This window comes from Cinclus cinclus, chromosome 28, assembly GCF_963662255.1.
Source record: "Cinclus cinclus chromosome 28, bCinCin1.1, whole genome shotgun sequence".
Taxonomy (NCBI): Eukaryota; Metazoa; Chordata; class Aves; order Passeriformes; family Cinclidae; genus Cinclus; species Cinclus cinclus.
Window position 1 is genome coordinate 3851524 of NC_085073.1, and position 19285 is coordinate 3870808.

Sequence of the window (19285 nt, forward strand, 5' to 3'; positions counted from 1 at the left end):
GAAAAGCCTCTGCCAGCAGCTTTCCTCTTGCTCCAGCAGCAGCCAGGAAGAAGCTGGGTGCAGGCTGACTGTGAGCCTGTGGTTATAGGGCACAGCAGAGAACTGGGCCAAGCACAGCTCCAGTTGTAAGATGCCAACCATCTCCAGCACCAGCCCAGGGGAGAGGAGGTCTGGGAAGTCACAGTCCAGTGAGACTTGGAGGCTCCTGGCTGGAAAAGAGAGTCCAGTTCCCACTGTAGCTGTACTGGCATAATTCCATGCTTCTGCTACAAAAGCATTTTCAGAATGTGACACCCCGGTGACGAACCAAAGCCCAACCACTCAGCAGAACAGGGCCAGGGTGGGAGCAATCCCAACTCCCTGTGCCCCTGGTAAGGTAAGGCAAGAGCCCAGGAATCTCACAGGCTCCAGGCAAAGGTTTCAAGGAGGACACAGGTCACATCTTGTATTTCAAAAAACATTTTATTTACAGTATTATACATATTTGACCCGCAAGTTAGTGGTTTTCCCTGCCCGAGCCCCAGGGAGCAGCAGCAAAACCCATCCCTGGAAATGAGAGTCAAGAGTTGCAGAGGCTGCACTACAGAGTGAGGACAGTGCCCAGAGCTGAAGCAGAGCACAGAGCAGCACCTTCCCTGTGGCCAAGAACAGAGCTGGGGCTCCTGCTGTGGCCAGTGTAGTTGCCTGTCCCTCCAAGTCTGAGCCTTGCTTGGCAGAGAGGAGAGGGAGAGCACCCCAGGACAGGCAACAGCCAGGCAAAGGAGTGCTCACAGCACTGGGGTGAGGGCTGAGGGGAGCCACCCTGTCTCCTGCCACCCCTTTGCCCCCAGCCCAGAGCTGCAGCCCTCTGCAGGGCTTGGTGCCCTCTCCCTGTGCTGGGACAGGCAGTGACAGCAAGTAGTGCAGAGCCCCTGTCCCCCACCAGCTGCTCCAGCAGAGTCTCAGTTTGCCCCAGCACCTCAGCATGAGGCAGGGCTCTCGCTGGCCTGGAAGCTACAACTCCTCCCTCATCAGATGTGGGACAGAAGAGCATTGTGGCCCAGTGCCCACCATGGCTGGAGGTCCAACGGTATCCCAGGGTGCTGTGGGTTGTCAGGGCTCAGCTGAAGAAATACGTGGAATCCATCACTTGCTTCAGGTTGAATTCACCTGAGGGGAGCAAAGGAGAGGTCAGAGGAGAGCAAGGTGGGAATGGATAGGGGGAGAGAAGTGGTGTCGCTGTACAAAGGATCCCTGCCCCTAGACTGTGCTGCCCACGGAGTGCTGGGCCACTCCACACAGAGGTCAGGCAGAGCCAGATGGCCTGGCAGACACAGGGCTGAGGGATTAGGAGGAGTTAAACTAATTGCCTTAATCCCATTGCATGTATATCATCTAGATCCTGGCAATTACCATGCTGAGTCCCTCACTCCCATCTCTGAGCAAATGCTTATGGTTGGAAACAGATGGGAGTGGAACAGGAGCAGGATGGGAAAAGCTGGGTCAGCCTGGGGAAAATCCCAGGGACTCAGCGAGGATGGCAGGGACCACTCACAAGAATGATACAGGGGAATGTGGACATGCTGGACTGCTCTGCCTCATGGCTCTGCAGTTCAGCATAGGAAGGGAAAGCTGATCCTGAATCCTTTTCCAAAAGCTCTGGCTTTTTTCTTCTCTTAGTTTTAAAGGCCACTCCATCTCATTCCCCTTGTCTCCAAAACGCTCCTGAGCCCTACATGTTCCTGTCCCATGCTCCTACCTGTCCTGGGGACATTAGACAGCTGTTCCATCAGTCTCTTCTGCCAATGGGCTATGGGCTCTGTGCTGGAGCTGGATGAACTAGAAGGAAGCAAATAAACATGGGTTATCCAGAACCAGGCACACTCTCCTCTGCTCCCTAGTGCAGCCCCTGACAACAGGATTCAGCTCTTCCAAAACAGACTATGCACCCTAGAGTGAGAGCAGGAGCCCAGCCCCAGCAGCCCAGGGCAGGCCCTAAGGCTGCCAAACCTTTCCCTGGTTCTGCAGGAAGAGCATGCAGAGCCCTTGGTTTTCACCCAGCTGTTGAAGGTGATTTGAGTGTCAGGCAAAAAGTTAGGACAATTTCCCCCCACAGCAACCCCAAGACAGGTGACACAACCTGTGAGCACCTGGACATGACCTCTGGGAAGTAGGGGGGGAAAAAACCAACAAGTCAGGAATACCTGCAATACTTCTCCAGCATGAACTCAGACAGATCCTGCAGAATCTTCTCGCTGTGCAGAGCGACGAACTGCTGCCGACAGACCTGACCCAGGCAGACAACCAGCTTAGCAGGTGTTTCCCCTCCTTCCCCCAGTGACAGGTCAGAGGTGAAGGGCAGGGAAAGCAGCAGCAGTGGAAAAGGAAGGCTGCCAGACAAGGGTGAAGGGAATCAGCCTGGGGAGGTGTGAAGCAGAAGTTGACCCTCATAAGCACAATAGCCCCTGGGAAAGACCAAGGGCAGGGCAGGGGCACCAGCTCTGCCAGGTCTGTGTTTAGTGCCTGTTTCCACAGATTCTCCTCCACAAAGATTCTCCTCTCTGCTCCCTGCAGAGAGGGAGGAGATGAGACACCAGGAAATCAGCTGCAACTACCAGCAAACATCCTAGGTTCACCTCACCCGGGTGAATCTATCAGCCTATGGAGCAAAGCCCAGGGGAGGCGAGGCCTGGCATGGGCCCAGAGCACACATCAGCAAGATCTGGCTCACAAGGGAGCCAGGAGGACACTTTTACCTGGTTCATGACATCCACGGTGAGCGCGTGAGTCCAGTAGCAATCGTGGACTGAGACAAAGGTCAGGCCCTTCCTGGGAGGAGGCAAAGGTGCCATGGAGCAGTGCTGAGACCCCTCTGAGTGACAGACCCACCCCACGTAGAACCTCTGCCTGGGACAGGAGCAGGGACCATACAAGAGGGGGACTCCCTGCACAGCAGCTCTTCAGAGGGAGGTGGCCAATCCCAGGATCTCCCTATCCTGTTGCCTCCTTTCCTACTCTGCCAGGAAGGCCAAATGCCCATCCACCAGGGACTCCTCAGTCCCACATGGTGCCTTGCCCCAACAATGTTCTCCCAGGACAGTCCTGAGCCAGATGAGAGCCCAGCTGCCCCCTGCCTACCTGAGGCAGTGCAGTGCTGTAAGCATCATGTGTGTAGAGTCCAGAGAGTGGATGAAGTTGGGGGGAAAGGCATTCTTCTGCTTCACAGTATCAGGTTTCCTGCAGCACAAAGTGGGGCACAGAGGAGCTGGGGCATTTCAGGGCCAAAGATGACAGCACTGGCACAGAGGCAGTGCCACCCCAGCCTGGGGGTGAGGGGGCTGCCCTGGAGGGCCCCAAGGCCTTGTTGCTCTGTCCAGCTTCCTGTAGCTCAGGGGGAATAACAGGAACTCTGGCACACCTTGACAGCTCCCCTGATAGGAAGGCCTGGTGCCCAGAGCACAGGCTGGGATCAGCAGGGGTGCAGTGCAGACCATGGTTTTGTACTTACTGGTTGCTGTTAGAGTTTCTCACACTCAAGCGCTGCATGCCACAATTCAGCTGTGGGGAAAGAGGGGACCTGTCACCCTGCACTGCCTGGCAGCACGGGGGGCTGGGCACTGCCCCACTCTTCTGCAGAGGGGCCTGTGCTTTTCCAGGGTGTCCCAGCACCACAGCAGCTGCCACTGCCCAGTGACACCTTGGCCAGCAGCTCTCCTCCTGAGGGTGCTGGCAGGCATCTGAACCTCTTTGCCCTCGCAGGGTGCATTGGCACGAGAAGGGCTGCTGGAGCCGGGCTGGGGGGCTGTGAGTCAGCACAGCAGCATGTGGGAGGTGACAGCAGCTAGACTGAGTCACAAGAGCCCTGAGGAGGCTCTCAGAGCGGGGAGCGGGGAACGGCCCGTGCCCCAGCTGCCTGAGTGGGACTGAGCTGCAGAGCTTCCTCACCAGCCCACCCACACACTCCAGGCTCTGCAGGGAGCCATGAGGCTGGAGGATGTGCCTGTACACAGGGATCCTAACTTCTCTGAAAGCTCACCCACCAGCGATGCCAACCTGCCGGGCCCTAGCCTGGCTGTCTTTTCCCTGCTCCCACCACGGCACAGGGAGGGCGTGCCACGAGACCTCACACTGGACACTCACCACAGTGGACCTGGAGCGATAGTAGGGCTGGATGATGGGGAGCCCCAGAGGTGTGACCCACTCCACTGTCCGGCCCGACTGGGCAATGAGCTTGGCGCTCTCCGTCAGCCAGTTCTACAGAAGAGGGGAGGAAGCAGCTGGAGTTAGTGTGGAGCTGGGACACCCCATTCCCTCCCAGGCCACCCTCACTCCTGCCACAGACTGTGATAGTCCAGTGCTTACTGGGGAGCTTGGCACAATCCCACACCTCTGGGTTGGGGCAGGAGGATGCTCTCTGAGCCAGGATCCAGGAGAATCATCTCCCTCTCCCCAGGGAACATCCCCTTGTCTATGTATGAATGTACCAGGGAAGAAGTGGAGGTAAGGGGCAACAGGCTCCTCACCTGGATATCTCGAGTCGCTGAGAACATCTCCTTGATGCTGTTGAACACCTGCTTCACCAGATAATGAGATGCTTCCCACAAGTACTCCTGGCACAGAGCAGAGGCAGAGCCATGGGTCATGTAAAATGACAGCCAAAGACAGAGGAAAGTGATCCAGGGTGGGGGGAGAACACACAGGAATGCTACCTCAGGGAACTCATCGATCTCCTTGAGGCGTTTCTCTATCTGCAGGCGGCCGCCGTAGCGAGTGACCCCGTACACCACTGTCATCACTGTCTGCTTCACCACCTTGCGGCTGATGAAGCCCTGCAGCACTTGGGCAATCTTCAACCCCCGCTCAGCATCCTTCTTCCGAAACTCCTCCACCTGAGGACAGTGCCTCTGAGTCAGTGCTGCCAGGAGCCACGCTGGCTCGAGTCCCCTCCATGGCTAGTGGCCTGTGGGACCTGCCCAGCTGTGCACTGCCTTGCTCAAGCTCCCATCAGAATCACTGCAGCCCCTTTTCAGCACCTTGGATAACAGAAGGCACCTGCTGAAAGGATCCAGTATGGATGACCATGCCTGTAGAGCCTTCCCTGCTGCCTCAGCACTGTCCCTTGGCAACCAGGCGGTGCCAGCTGGGACATGGACACAGCTTGACTGCGGCTCAGAACTTGGGTTCTCCTGCCTCTGTCCCCCAGTGATAACTGAGCAAATCCTGCACCCACATGAACTCTTCCTGCTCTCTGGTGTGGTGCTGCCTGGAGAAAAACTGCTGAGACCCAGACAGGAGATCTGGGGTCCAATGACAGCTGAATGAGCCCCTCAGCACTCTCCCAGGGGAAAAAATTTCACATCACATCTTGCCAAAGAAACCAAAGACTCGTAGCAGGACCAAGGTTGAATCTCTACCCACTCCCTCCAACTTAGCTCAAGGAAGAAAAATCTCATAACCCATGGGCTAGCCAGCTGTGACCAAGGGATGAGGAACACACTCTGCTCTCTTCCACCTCTCCAGCCTAGTTCTCCCAGGCTTCATTCAGGACAAGTTAGGACAGTGGAAATCCCAGGGAATTTCTCACAGGCACCTCTATGAAGATAGATCTCCAGTCAGATCCTACTTGGGGACAGAGTCCCTGTCTCTGCCCAGCTCACGTCTCCCCAGCCCTCTGCACACTCATCCCCACCTTGCTCCCAGGGAGCAGAAGTCACTCTGTGCACACCAAGGTAGGTCCAAAAGGACCCCGTGTGTCCCCACTGTGCCTCACCTGCTGAGCCACTGCACTGTAGACATCCTGAGGGAGCCCACAGGGCACCAGGTTGACAGAGGCAGCGCCGCTGAGGTCCCGGCCAAGCGCTGCATAGTGCTGCAGCCCATTGCAGGAACCATCCTGCAGGAAGAGCATGGGGGAAACAAGGAATTAGTGTGTGGACAGAGCCGTGTTCATCTGCCCCCTCCCCATGACAGGTACCCTGGGCACAGGTGGTCATTATTTCCCCCCTACTCTTCAGAGCAATACACATCTCCTAGCAGTGACCATTTGCCTTCAGGTCAGGTTTCCTGCCCGAGTCCATCCCTAGCTACTGTGACCTGTGAGGTTTAAAATCAGAAACCTCACATCACCACCTCTGCGGGTTTCCAAAGACATCAGAGCTCTGTGGAAACACTGAAAACCAGAAAATGGGGAAAACACCAAATACATCTGAGATGCTAAAAGCAGCCCCAAGAGCCAGCAGTCAAAACAACTTCAGCAGTGGGATCAGAGACAGGAAAAGGCAGGCCAAGCCAAAGATCCCTCAGGAAGCCCCAGCTGGCTCTGCAGCTCCAGCCAGCTGCACTGCCAGCAGATGTAAACATCCCTCTGACAGAAACCAGCTCCCACCCAGATTTCCCAAAGCTGCACCAGAGGCACAGTGAGTGTCTGCCACAGCAGCTGCCCTTGCAGCCCTCCTGGAACCAAGAGCAGCTTGGGTGAAGACAGACAGGACCTGAATGATGGTGCATGAAGATCTTGGTTCTCCCCAGACTGCACTGGCAGTAATGTTTCTCCCAGATGTGTTGCCTGGCCCCCCTGTGCCCCCCTGTGCTGAGGCTCTCCCTGGTCAAAAGGAGCCACAGATACCCCAGGACTGTCACATTCCCCAAGCAGGGCGCCCCCCCCCCCTTTCTCCTGTACCCTCTCCCCACTCCCTGCAGTGCAGAAAGGCAGCGCCAAGACCCGACGGCTCCATGAACTGAGCACTGATGACTCAGGGTGAATGAGACTCTGGTACCCTCCAGAAGAAGTTCTTGCTGATATATATTTCATTAGCTGCACCCTCCACACACCCCCAGCTTCTCTCTTTACCTTTTGTTGTCATCAAAATATCAGTCCTGACTGTCTCATGCATATTCCAGACCATCACCACTGGCAGAACAACTGCTTCCCTCCCCACTCAATCATGGCCACTTCATCTCCTAATAAGAGAAAGGAGCAGCACCTCTCACCCATGGCCACTATCAGCCTTGTCCCTGTGCAGCCAGGGAAGCCAGGACAGGGGCCTTCAGGAAGCTGAGTAGAACCTGAGCAGGGACAGGGTGCATGGTGACAGGCCATTGAAGGTGGGGGACAACCACTTGTGTCCCCATGCCCTTCCTCAGTGTCCCAGACCTCCCATACTGGCTCCTGCAGAGCTGCTTGGCTTCAGCCAGGGAGCAGGACTGGAGCAAAGGCCCCCAAAGCACAACTCAGAGCACTCCAGACAACCAGGTGCTGCCCTGCTGGGCCAATTTCCAGTCCTGATCCTGTGGCTGCAGGAGGTGACACTGGCCTGGCTTTCACCCTGCACCAGCTGCCAGCGATCTCCCAGCTGGGCTCTGCTTGAGCCAAGGGAAGAGAGGCAGCTCTCAGTTGTACCTGCTCACAGATGGCTGCAGGCAGCAGCATATCACCAGAGTTCTCATGTCAAGATGCCCAACACTGCATTCCCACTCGTAAGAAAACCCAGCCACGCAGAACAGGGATTGCAGTGCTGGAGGCCTGGATTCTCCTTTCCTGCCCTGCTGAGCCTCACACAGTCTGTGAGGATCTGCCAGGCTCCCACCTGATGAACTGGGAAGTGCGAGATGTAGGCTGCTGGATCTGGGGACCTCGAGGCTTTGGCGATTTCCATACAGCATGCCAAGGCTTGCCAGGGCTCATCGGTGTCCATCCACCACTTCCTGCCCTGGAAATGAGAAAGCACAGGCTGGTGGAAGCAGGCAGTGCTCCTGTGCCCCCCAAATCACAGGCAGGAGCCCCTGAGCACCTGGGATGTGCTGGGCACAGCACCTCCTCCCACCATGCCTCCACTTCCCTAGGTTTTCATCATGTTTTCAGACAGGAACGGGATATTTAGGAATCTCTTCACTGCTTTTTCCCTTTTTATCTTTCAAAAGTGTATCTTTCAAAATAATGGTTTTGTTTCAAAATTGATTCTGATTTCCATTTCATTTCACTTCCCAGAAGCTCCCACGTACCGTGAGCGGGTGGTCAGCCGAGTCCAGGATGTCCTCCATGATTTCATTGGCATAATCCAGCCGCTCCTGCAAGGCGTTCTTCTTCTTCAGCCCCGTCAGGTTGATGAGGTGGATCTTCAGCCAGTCAAGTCCCCTGGGCCCCAGTGGCCTCCCCTCTGCAAACAGCAGGATGGCCCGGGTGACATCATTCCCCAGGTGGTTGAAATAGGGCGGGCACGGGTAAGTCCTGCCACGGAAGTCCATGTTGTGGGGGAACCAGAACACCTTGTCCCTGACATAGTTGGCAATGGAGAGCTTGTAGAGAGCGTCCATGCGCAGGCTGTGCATCTCTGCAGTCTTCTTCTTGCACAGGAACAGCTCGTGCTTGAGGGACTTGCTCCAGGTGGAGGAATTGCCAGGAGCAGTGGGAGGCTTGGGAGCCTCAGAGAGGGGCGGTGGGATGTCCAGCTTCTCATCTCCTTTGTCATTGAAAATGGAGATGATAATATCCAGCACTGGTTGGTTGATCTTCCAAGCACAGTTGCCCAACTGGTTCAGGGCGTCCAGCACGGGGTGGAGGTTCACGAGGGGACACTGATCCAGGAGCAGCTGGTGGTGGGTGCTCTCATCCATGAATCGCATCAGCTTGGTGTCGTTGAGGACAAAGGCACCAAAACTGGGGGAGGTCCAGGGCACTGGGGGACACAGCATGGGCATGGCAGAGGAGTTGAAGGTCAGTGTGGTCTCTGCAGCATTTGACACAATCTGAGAGTAGATGGGATGGGGCTTTATCAGCCCAACCTGGAGAGGAGAATCAACAGCACAAAATTAGGGCTGGAGTGTGGAAGAGCCTGTGGTCAGTCAGCCATTCCATAAGGACCATGCCAAGTAAGGAGGGCCCTACTCAAGGGCTCCTCAAAGCATCCCCGAGCAAGAATGGCAGCAAGGACAGAAAAGAGCCTTGCAAGGATCTGATTTTGAGGAAGGGGTATCCTGCACAGCCCCAGGATGAGGCTCACCTGCCAGTTACTGTAGAAGGAGTAGACATGGTACAGGACAGGGATAGGCTTGGACTCCAGGCGACGACTGAGGATGTTCCTGGGCACCTTGACAGTCTTCACCAGGAGCTCCAGCATGTGCATGCCCAGGCGCATGAGGAGCACACATGGCCAGCTGCAGCTCTTCAAGCTCAGGGAAGGCCCAAAGCCTGCTTCTGCCACCAGCTTCTCCCAGTATTCCCGTGGCAAGTACTGTTTGGGCTTGGAGGTGGAAGAAGAAAATGGAGTCAGCTGAAGAGCTTTGCTGGATGGGATCTATCTACCTGGGATGTGGCTCTGAGGAGGACTCTCCTATTTTTGTGTCTCTATGAAGTCCTCCCTGAGAGTGGTGTTTGGAGAAGAAAGGCTAAGGAGGCTGGGGTGAGCCCAACAGTGAGAACAGGAACAGTGGCACTGCAAAATCCTTCCTCCTGCCATACCCCAGTGCTGACACCCTGTCTTCACAGCATCCTGCACCTCCTGCCCAGACTGCATACCTGCCTGCCTGCCCCTATGAGCACTCAGCTCTGAGAACCCACTCACCTGGCCCTTGAAGTGCCCGGGGCAGTAGCCTTGGCCCCTTTCTTCCCTCTTGTCCTCTCCTGCCTTGCAAAGCCCAGAGCTTTCCTGCATGGGACACCTGGCTCCAAGGGCACCTACCTGGCTGTCCTTTGCCAGCAGCTCGATGTAGTTCTCATAGATCTTCTGCACCTTCTCCAGCTGGCAGCTGCGCAGCTTCCTCTGGATGATGTACCTGTCATAGACTTTGGAGCCCAGCTCCCTGGCCAGGACTGCCAGGGACTCACCTTGTGGAGACAGATCATTGAGGATCTGGGAAAGGGGAAGGCAAATAGGACCTTAGGAAGGAGGAACAGAGAGACACAGCAGAGAGACAGAGCAGAAGCTAAAGCAGGGAGCACAGGAAGATGCTGATTTCCATGATACTGAACAGATGATGAGGAAGCAAAAACAACCAGGTCAGAGCATGGATTTCTCTGGCTGCTCTGCAGAGGGAGCAGACAGCCTGCACCTAATAACCTGGTAAAACTCTCAGGAAATTCCAATTCTGCTGCTCAAGTGTGACATTAGTGCTCTGTGACAGCCCCAGTCCTGTGAGGGCAGGCCAGGCTCCTACCTGCAGCATGATGTCCACATACTGCTCATCTGGCAGCAGGCACAGGTAGGGGTAGAGGACGCTGAGCTTTGACAGCCTCTTGGTCCTGACCATGCTGCGCTTGGAATTCTGCAGGGCCTGGAGGATGGCATCGTGCCACTGGGAACGGAGGGTGCCCAGCAGCTCACGCTGCATGGAAGAGGAAGGAAGAGAGCTGGTCAGCATGAGCTGCCCCCTCTTTAGCTCATAGACCCTCAGCTCTCACAAACAGGTCCTGAGGGCTGCCCCCAGAGCCCTGAGCTTTACCGCTTTGATAGCCTGTGGGGTCAGGGGCTTGGCTGCCTCCACTGACTCAATGGTTATGGTGTTCTTCAGCTCCATCTCCAGCTGCTGCTGGAAGCGTTCCTGCAACTCTTTCACAGAGAAATCCAGCTTGGGGTATGACACCATCGTCTCCTGCAACGGGAGAGAGGCAGTGAGTGCCAAAAGTGGGAGGAAGAGAAGCCATGCTTGTTCTCCCAGCTTCGCTGCAAAAGGCTTGTGGTACAATTCTGGGGTGAAAGCACCTTGCTGGGATCTCTGGGGCCAGAGGTCTCTGGCAGGCAAACCCCAGAGGCTGCTTTGCTCCTTTGTTATGGCCAAGCACCTCCCCAGTGACCCCCTCCTGTGCAGGGAGGCCATCTCCAGCCCCTGCAAACCCTCTGTTTTGCTGTTCCCCTGTAAGGCTGCTGGTAACATAATTCATTTGATGATTTGTGTGGGCTATTGAGCAGAAATCAGGTTAAAAGGTTCTTCCTTTTTAGCCCTCCCCCTGGCTGTACCTAAGAACACTTGTGCACACCACCTGGCCAGCTTCAACACCTCCCTGAGTGCTGTGGCTTACTCTGGAATAGAAGTCCTGGAGCAGAGAAGATTTGCAGATCTTGGGGCTGGGTGGAGGAGGCAGCTGGTAGTTGGGCTGGACAGTCCTGATGGCCCACAGCACCATCTCCTTCTCATCTTCCTCAAAGAGACACTTCTGGAAGAGCTCATCCACATGGAACCCATTGCTGTTCAGCTGCTGCAGATATCTGAGGAGGGGCAGACAGGACAAGCTCAATCTTCCCCAAGGGCCTGAGCATGTTGTACAGAAGCTGCCTCAGCACAGCCTGTCCCACAAGGTCACCCTCCTCAGGTTACAGGGATCAGGTGTCCACCCCTCAGCCCGCACCACTGCGGAGCTTCCTGGGCAGGGAGGCTGAGCTCTGGCCACTGCAGGACCGAGCTGCCCAGAGGCATCACCACAGCCTGTGCTGCACTGACACAGCTCCCACACCATCCAGCACAGTCACTGCCAGCCCCTTCAGAGTCAGCTGACTGAAGACATTCCCCTGAAGGCATCTAGAACTTGTCAGCAGCCAAAGGACAGGGAGGCCAGTGATATATCCCTGAGGTTCAGCACATCAGAAGCTTTCTCCATCCTCTGGAGAGGAGCTGGCTGTCCCTCCAGCCCCAGGCACTGCCCCTAGGACCAGCCTGTGGGATTTTCCAGGGCTCTTTCAGCAGCCCACTAGAACACTGACACTTTCCTGTCTGTTGTGCTCCATGAAATCTACCTGAATCTCCTGACCAAGCTCCTCTGGAGAGCCCTGCAGGAACCAGCTATGTGACTGAGCCCGCCAAAAAGGGCAAACTCCACACAAGTGCCATAAAAACAGATGATCCAAGCCACTCCCACCAGGCAGCAATGGAGGGGCCAGAAGGAGCAAGACGCCTGGGATGGGTGTGGAACCAAGAATCCTTGACTGGAGAGGGCCTCTCCCAGCCCATCTCTGAGGGGAACAGTGCTTGCTCTCACCTTCTGCACCTCCTCCCCATGCACAATCTCAGACAAACTCCCCAGCAGCTAGGGACAGCAGAGAGAGTGCCTCAGCCACCCCGAAATCTGGCCATGAGAAGTGGGTCAGAGCATCCAGGTGGGCACACAGAAGGGGCAGCTCTTCCTGACCCCAACCACTGTATCTCCCAGTTCTCCAAAGCACTGGGTGTGCAGCTGCTGCCCACAAGGCTCAGGTGTTACCTCAAGATGGCTTTGGGAGGAGATTGGCTCCGGCCCATGCACTCCAGGGCTACCGCGTAGGAGTCCAAGTTGGGCTGGAAGCTGGTGGACTCCAGTATGGAAAACAACCGGTCGATGCGATTCAAGTTGCCCTGCAGGTGAGAAGGGAAGGAGGCTGTGGACACTGAGAAGGAGGCTGTGGACACTGAGACCAGCAGCCTCAAAGTCACAGCTCCACATCCCTCTATTCATGTTCAGATTCAGACATGTCTACTCTACCCTTTCCTCACTCCCTTCTTCCTCTCAAAGCCACTTCATGCGGATCTGTGGCCTCATGTTGGCTCAGTCCCCCTTACCAGAAGCACTGCTTGAACACTTGTTGAAGTGACAACCACAGGTAAAACCAGCTGGAGGCTCTTCCTCACAAGCCAGCCCCTCTCCCACCCAGAGCACCCACAGCTCAGTACCTTCCTGGCCCAGCTGCGCATCACGATGTTGTAGGCACCAATGTTCAGCACCTTCCTCTTCACTGGAGAGCTCTGGCACAGCAGAAGGTACCGCTCGGCCTCCTCTGGCAGCTGCAGGAACAGGAAGCACTCCAGGTTGCACTGGATGGTCTGCTGCAGGACCTGTTGGTTACTCTTGTCCTTTGGCATCCTCTGAGGCTTCTTCAGCTCCTCAGCTTTCTTTGCTTCCACCACCCTTGGCTTGTTCTGGGGACTGCCAGAGCTCCGTTTCCAGGCAGTGGCTGCTTTCATCTTTGGGATATTTGGGCTCCTCATGGTTTCTGCTTTGGCTTTGGCCTCTGACTTTACATCTAGCTTGGCCTGGCTCTCCAGAGCTAGGTGGGAGGCAGCACTGGGTAATTCCAGCTTCACCTTCAGCTGCTGGATGTGCATCTCCTTCTGCAACTTTTTGGCCCAGGTGCTGGACTGGGCCAGGCCATCACCCTGTGCCCTAGGCTGCTTCTCTTCGGGGCCAGGGTCCACAGCCTCTTGGTATTTGTCATTGTCCAGTTCAGCCAGTTCCACTTTGTTGACCGTCACCTGTGGAACGTTACTGCCTTGGAGCTGCTTTGCTCGAGCTTTGAGCACTAATGGAAAAAAGAAAGAGGTGATGTGAGACAAGGAACAACAGAAGGCTCTATCCTGTCCTCACTCCAGAATCATCTCACCAGGCTCATACTCAGAAAAAAGGGGTCACACAAGAACTTCAACCCTCCTTGGCCAGCCCCACTCTGAGACAGAGATACCAACCATTGTCGCTCTGAGATCTACCTGCAAGCTGGGGCCCACTCCAGCATCCCAGCAACCCAGCAGTGTCATTGCCAGGGAAAAAGCAACAGCTCAGGCTGGTCTAGCTGCTGTCTGCTCACTGTAGCTCTTCCAGCACTCACCTTCCAGCAGCTCTGTCCTCTCACAGGTGCCATTTCTGTTCGCCTTCTCCTTGGTGCTGGCAGAGGAGTAGCTCCTGAAGATTCTCCATGGAAACCCTGCCATGAAAGAACGCAAAGGTGTGGGGGTCAGAGGAAGCTTCACTGCCTCAAGCATTCCCTGTCCCCCACTCTGCCCCATAGCCCCACCTGGACACTGTGGATAGAGTGAACGAGGGATGTTTCTCAGCTCAGCTGCTCCAGCAGCAGCAAAGGAGGGCAGAAGGGACAGGGACACCCCTCACCTACTGGAACCAGAGAGCTCAGAAGGAGCATGACCCCAGGGGCACCACAAACCCCAGCGCAGTGAACGGGCCGGCAGCACCCCAAGACCCCCAGAACAGGCAGATGCTATCCCACAGCTAGGACAGGACCCAGAGCCCCTGTATCAGTCCTTTGGAGAGTAACAATCCTAACACTTCCACAACCCTGACTCTATCCCTGGGGCGCTCACGACGCAAAAAGACCCTTCCACCTTCCAGGTGTAGCACAGAAAATGCTCAGGATCGTGGGACGTCCCGGCCCAGATCCGTCCGCACACCCGGGCCGTGTCCTGCTCTCCTCGTGTCCCCTCCGGCCTGTCCATGCCCTCTGGTGTCTCCGTGCCCCTCCCCCCGGTCCCCGGTCCCGCTCACCGGGCCCCCTGAGCCCGCCCGGGCCCCTCAGCGCCGCCCGCAGCCTCAGCAGCGACATCCCCGGGCCACGCGCGCCGCGCGCATGCGCTATCCTGCCCTGCCAGCGCGGGGCACGCCGGGAGCGCGAGTCCCACCGCGCCGGACTACAGCTCCCATGGTGCAGCGCGGCAGCGCCCCGCTCCCCCTGGCGGCCGTGGCGGCCCCGACGGGGTGGGTCGGGACGAGCGCGGCTCCCGGGACACGGCGGAGGGTCCGGTAGGTGGCGGAGCCCGGGGAACACGATGGAACCTGGTTGACCCCCGCCTTTCCGGCCCGAGCTCGGCGCGTCTCGGCTCAGGCATCAGACGGACACCACCGTCCTCAGGTCCCGGGCCACAGCAGCCCCGCACCCTCCACTTTTCCCCACACTCTGTGCCCGCGGCGCTCGTCCCTTGCCCGCCCGTCGCGTCTGACGGTAGATACCGGAGTGTGCGCTCCCCAGCCGGACGCCCCGCGGGCTTAGGTGAGTGACAGCGGCCCGTGACCCGGGACAGCCGTCGGGGCGCCGATTTATGAATGGGAGGCACCGCCCCAGCCCCCACCCCGCCCATTCGCCTCCACTGCCCCGCCCCGGGCCGCCCACCCCTGGCCGCTCGCGCCGTCGGGGCCGGTCGCCGGTTGCCGCGGTGGTCATGGCCCATCGCCCGTCGCCCGCCACCCGTCCGCCGCCCGCCGCCATGAGGCGCGGGGGCCCCGCCGCCATCGCCGCCTGCCTCGCCGGGGCACTCGCCGTGCTGGCGGGGCCGGGGCCGGGCAGTGCCACCGGGACCGGCCGGCGGCCCTCCCGCAGCTACGGGCATCTGGAGGGCGACGTGCGCTGGAGGCGGCTCTTCTCCGCCACCCGCTTCTTCCTGCGCATCGACGGCGGCGGCGGCGTGGAGGGGACGCGCTGGAGGGAGCGGCCGGGCAGTGAGTGGGGACCGGACCGGGGACAGGGGAGAGCCGGGATTTGGGGCCGCCCACGGCGGGAGAGAGCCCGATCCCGCCGGCTGCCGGGGCTGAACCGGGGCGGAGGCTGGACGGAGGCGCCTCGGGTCGGCGACGGGACCCCCTCCATGCGCGGCCCGGGGAGAACCCGCAGTTCTTCCCTCTGGGGAAATCTCAGCCAAAGTGCCCGGACCTCCGGGGTCACGAGAGCGGCGGGTCCCCGCTGGCCGGGGCACGCCGCTCCCGGAGCACAACCAGCGCCGGCTGCCCTCGGCACTGTCACTGCACTGTGGGAGCCATGAGCGAGGCGCGGACATCGGCGGGCACTGCCCGGGGACCCGGCGTTGCTTTCCCAGAGGCTGGGGTATCCTAGGGGGTCTCTCGGGCGTCCTTTGTCCCATCTCGTCCTGCCAGTTCACGGTGCCCCCCTGCCCTGCCTTCCCCATGGACTGAGAGGATCTCATCATCTCCCACTAACACACTGAGGGGGGAAAAAGGCTGAGGAAGAGGGGGGATGTAGGAAGTTTTGCCGTGATGCTGGTGCCAGGATGGGTCATCTGTCAGATGTGGGATGGCAGAACATTCCCGTCCGAGAGAACCATGGAGCAGCCACTGCCTGCAGAGCAGGTTGGGACTCAACACAGAGACAGCTAGGTGGGCAGAGGGACAGAGTCCCCAAGGACGTGGTAGTCACTGCATGACTTCAGCAAGAGTGCCTGGGTATCTGCTGCCCATCGGGGTGCAGGGTCCCAGACCGTGAGACAGGAATGGGGGCACCAGGCTGGCAGGACAGCAGCTGGACAAGGAGGGGGATACTGGGGGCCTTGGGAAAGGGAGATACCTGAGCATCCCCCAGGTGCCTTGACAGGGTGTTGGGGTTTGGGGCAGGAGGGCTGCAGCACCCCCAGCCCATGGCCTGGTCCAGCAGGGGCTGCCCTATCTTCTGGCCAGCACAGGAAATTTCCCAACAGCCACAGGACACAGGAGCCAAGCCCAGCCCAGGGAACCCTCCTGTGGTGTCGGAGGCTGTTGGGAGTCCTAACCAGGCACATTGCCAGCACAAAGCACCCCAACACGTTCCCTCGATGGGGTGGCCATAGGACGGGGCAGGCAGAGCAGCTCCGGGCTGTACATGAGGCTCACTCTGCTTATCTGTGTGCGCCTGGGCTGGGCGCAGGCTCTGCTCCACAGCTCTCGCAGAAGCTGCTGGACCAGCCCTGCTGGCAGCTCTAGGGTGGCAGGGGCTCTTCCAGGGACTCCTCCATCTCAAGCCCTGCATCTACCCCAGCCTCCTCGAGACCCCTCTGAGGCTGAGTGTGAGACTGGGAGCACTGGGAGTTGGCTCTGACCAGGTACTGGTCAGGCACCTGCAAACAAAGGGCGGCAGAGCCGGCCAGAGCACTGGGAACAGAAGGGGGTTATTTTTAGAAAAGCACAAGTCCTTATAAATAGCAGCAGCTTCAGACAGTGATCAAGTGGGATGGATTCACAGGCATTTGCTCAGCCCTTCCCCTCCACAGGGCAGCGGCTTCCCTGGGCCGGGCCCTGCGGGTCCTGGTGCAACTGGGCTGAAAATCCCCGAGGAGCCGAACGCTCGGGAGCCGTCACGATGCCCCAGTGCTGTATCCACCCTATCCACTCCCAGCTTCCTGCAGGCAGGTGATGCCCGGGGAATGCCAGCAACGCCAGGAGATTGATGAAATTGCCCATGGGCTGCAGCCCCCACGCTGTGTGTGCCACCACCAGGCAGAGCCTCTGCGTGTTCTCCACCCTGTCCAGCCGGGGCAGCCCCTGCAGTGGTGCCCATAGGCAGATCGTGCCGTGGCTCCAGCCTTCCCTGCTGCCCTTCCTACATTGCTCTCACTGGACATTCCTCCTCCCCTTCCCACTGCGCCGTGTGCCTTGCGGGCGGCAGGGCGGGCAGCGGCACTCCGGGCTGGCCGGCGTGAGGCAGTGCAGGAATCCAGAGGCTCTGATGATGCTCTGGGTGTTTCCCGTGCCAGAGCCGCTGGTCTGACCACATGCCTTTCCCATTAGCGGCCGAGCCAGAGTTCGGCGGTCGGGGCACACACACGCCAGCCCAGCTGTGGCTTCACAGCCCGGCTGCAGCCGCCCCCGGGCTCATCCTCACGTCCTGCAGTGCTCCTCCACTCGCCAGCCCGCAGTGCTGGGCACGGGGCCGCTTGTCCTCGCTTGTGCCATCAGGCAATCAGGCATCCACGGACGGCACCGTCCTGGACCATTCCAGCTCCTGCAGACCTCTGCCCACATGCCTTCGTCCACCATAACATGATGTGTGCTGTCACTGCCACCCCCGCGTACACTTTGCCCCTCCAAGAGCCATGCCAGCCTCAGTGCCCTGAATGTGCCAGGGCCAGGCGCTGCAGGAGGCGGGTCAGCTCCCCGGGGCACTGCGGGCACGCTGGGGATGGATGCACGGGCAAAGCTGCCAGTGGAGGGAGGACACACATGAGGTTGTGCTTGGCATCGCTCCCACGCAGCCTGGCTCTGGGGAAGTGGCTGGACCCTGGGGAGGAGAGGAGTAAAGATCAAACCTTCCTTGGATCAGAGGTTCCCCCTCCCACTTCCCAGCTTGGGCAGCAGCCCTTGCTCTTCTGGCTGCTCTAGCTCTGGGTGAGGATCAGCAACTCCCTCCCTCTGGAGGGACACTGTGGCCACAGACCCAGTATTGGGGCAGGGCCCCTCGGGGGGATTGCCTGTCCCTCCCTGGCTCATGCCATGCTTCCCTGTCCTGCAGGCATTGTCGAGATCCGGTCGGTGCGTGTCGGCGTCGTTGCCATCCGGGCAGTGCACACCGGCTTCTACCTGGCCATGAACAAGCGGGGGAGGCTCTACGGGTCGGTAGGTCGGACGCTGCCTCCTGGGAGGGACTGCACCAGAGTCAGAGGCTCAGGGCAGAGTTGGAACAGGGTCCTGGTTTCCTATGCCCTGACCTGCTCCCCAGCAGGGGACTGCACCCATCAAGCCCCTCTGTCCCCCGGGGACCAGGGAAGAGCCAGGATACTGCCCTGCCCCACTCTTGGGGTCCGAGGGACCCCAGCTGAACATAGCCACCCCTCACCCCCTTCCCTTTCCTGCCAGAAGGAGTTCAGCCCCAACTGCAAGTTCACGGAGCGCATCGAAGAGAACGGCTACAACACCTACGCGTCGCTGCACTGGCGGCACCGCGGCCGCCCCATGTTCCTCTCGCTCAATAGCAAGGGCAGGCCACAGCGAGGGGGCAAGACACGCCGGCAGCACCTCTCCACTCACTTCCTCCCCATGCTCGTCAGCTGAACACCGTGGGCAGCTCCGGACGGTCCTGTAGGAAAAACAAACAAACAAACATTGTTTTATTTATGTACATATCTATTTTTTGCTATTTATTTCTGTATTTTTAATGCATGGTAGAGGATGCATGTGGAAGGCAAATGCTCCAGACTCGGAGGCTGTGGCTCTCTTACTTTTCCCCTGGTGCAGAGTTGGTGTGGTGCAGCCAGGGAGCACGACTGAAATAGGGGCCAGGATCTGTTAATGGGATGTACCAGCAGGTTGTCTGTGTCTGAGCACCCGTGGCAATTAAAGCTGTGTTCATGGTATGGAACAGGAGCAGGTCTTGGAGCTTTGATGGTGAACTTGGCTTGGGATGGGAGGGATTAGCTCCTGTGTGGTTGTGGCTGCAACCACCAGTGTCATCCCTGCTGCCACTGGCAGGAAACCCAGCTGGTCCTTTTCCACATCCAGCTTTTCATCGACCCCCACCCACCCTGCAGGAAAACAGCAATGGTGGTTCAGTAACACAGAAAAGGGAGCAGATCCTCAGGCAGACACAGCTCTGGGGCTGCCCCTGGCCACAGCCAGTGCCAGTGAGTTCTGCAGCCCAGCTCCGCTCCCTCATCCTCAACAAAAACAGGGCTGGGACAGTGGACAGTGGTGAGGACCAGCCCCTCACCTGGAGGGCAGCATGGCCAGGAATAGCACCTGCACCTCAGCCTCCTGGCCAGGGTACATCCCTGTGCCACCTCATGCCTGCTGTGGCCAGGCCCAGCATCCCGGTCATTGTCACGTCAGACAGAGCAATGGCCCCAGCAAAAACCACCAAAC

At 58.5% G+C, this 19285-nt stretch overlaps 2 protein-coding genes across 2 annotated transcripts; one reads left to right on the top strand and one right to left on the bottom strand.

Annotated features, from left to right (window-relative positions):
- Positions 1–496: 496 nt before the first annotated feature.
- Positions 497–14273, bottom strand: POLRMT (RNA polymerase mitochondrial). The gene is made up of 21 exons (XM_062509870.1): positions 14216–14273; positions 13545–13640; positions 12616–13241; positions 12170–12300; positions 10994–11180; positions 10417–10566; positions 10132–10299; positions 9657–9827; positions 8979–9218; positions 7981–8760; positions 7566–7688; positions 5750–5872; positions 4689–4868; positions 4503–4589; positions 4120–4233; positions 3488–3537; positions 3118–3216; positions 2736–2808; positions 2184–2266; positions 1739–1818; positions 497–1149 (listed from the first exon to the last, which is right to left on the bottom strand). The coding sequence occupies exons 1-21, from the start codon at positions 14271–14273 to the stop codon at positions 1100–1102; spliced, it is 3669 nt and encodes a 1222-aa protein (XP_062365854.1). The 3' UTR covers positions 497–1099.
- Positions 14274–14931: 658 nt separating this feature from the next.
- Positions 14932–18478, top strand: FGF22 (fibroblast growth factor 22). The gene is made up of 3 exons (XM_062509858.1): positions 14932–15163; positions 17940–18043; positions 18284–18478. Exons 1-3 carry the CDS (start codon positions 14932–14934, stop codon positions 18476–18478), a joined length of 531 nt encoding a protein of 176 aa, XP_062365842.1.
- The last annotated feature ends 807 nt before the right edge of the window (positions 18479–19285 follow it).

Coding starts and splice junctions, on each gene's coding strand:
- FGF22 (XM_062509858.1), top strand. CDS start 14,932: ATGAGGCGCGGGGGCCCCGCCGCCATCGCCGCCTGCCTCGCCGGGGCA. Junction 15,164..17,939: donor CTGGAGGGAGCGGCCGGGCA/GTGAGTGGGGAC, acceptor CCTGTCCTGCAG/GCATTGTCGAGATCCGGTCG. Junction 18,044..18,283: donor GGGGGAGGCTCTACGGGTCG/GTAGGTCGGACG, acceptor CTTTCCTGCCAG/AAGGAGTTCAGCCCCAACTG.
- POLRMT (XM_062509870.1), bottom strand. CDS start 14,273: ATGTCGCTGCTGAGGCTGCGGGCGGCGCTGAGGGGCCCGGGCGGGCTC. Junction 10,300..10,416: donor CCCCACAGGCTATCAAAGCG/GTAAAGCTCAGG, acceptor TCTTCCATGCAG/CGTGAGCTGCTGGGCACCCT. Junction 4,234..4,502: donor CAGCGACTCGAGATATCCAG/GTGAGGAGCCTG, acceptor CCTCTTCTGTAG/AACTGGCTGACGGAGAGCGC.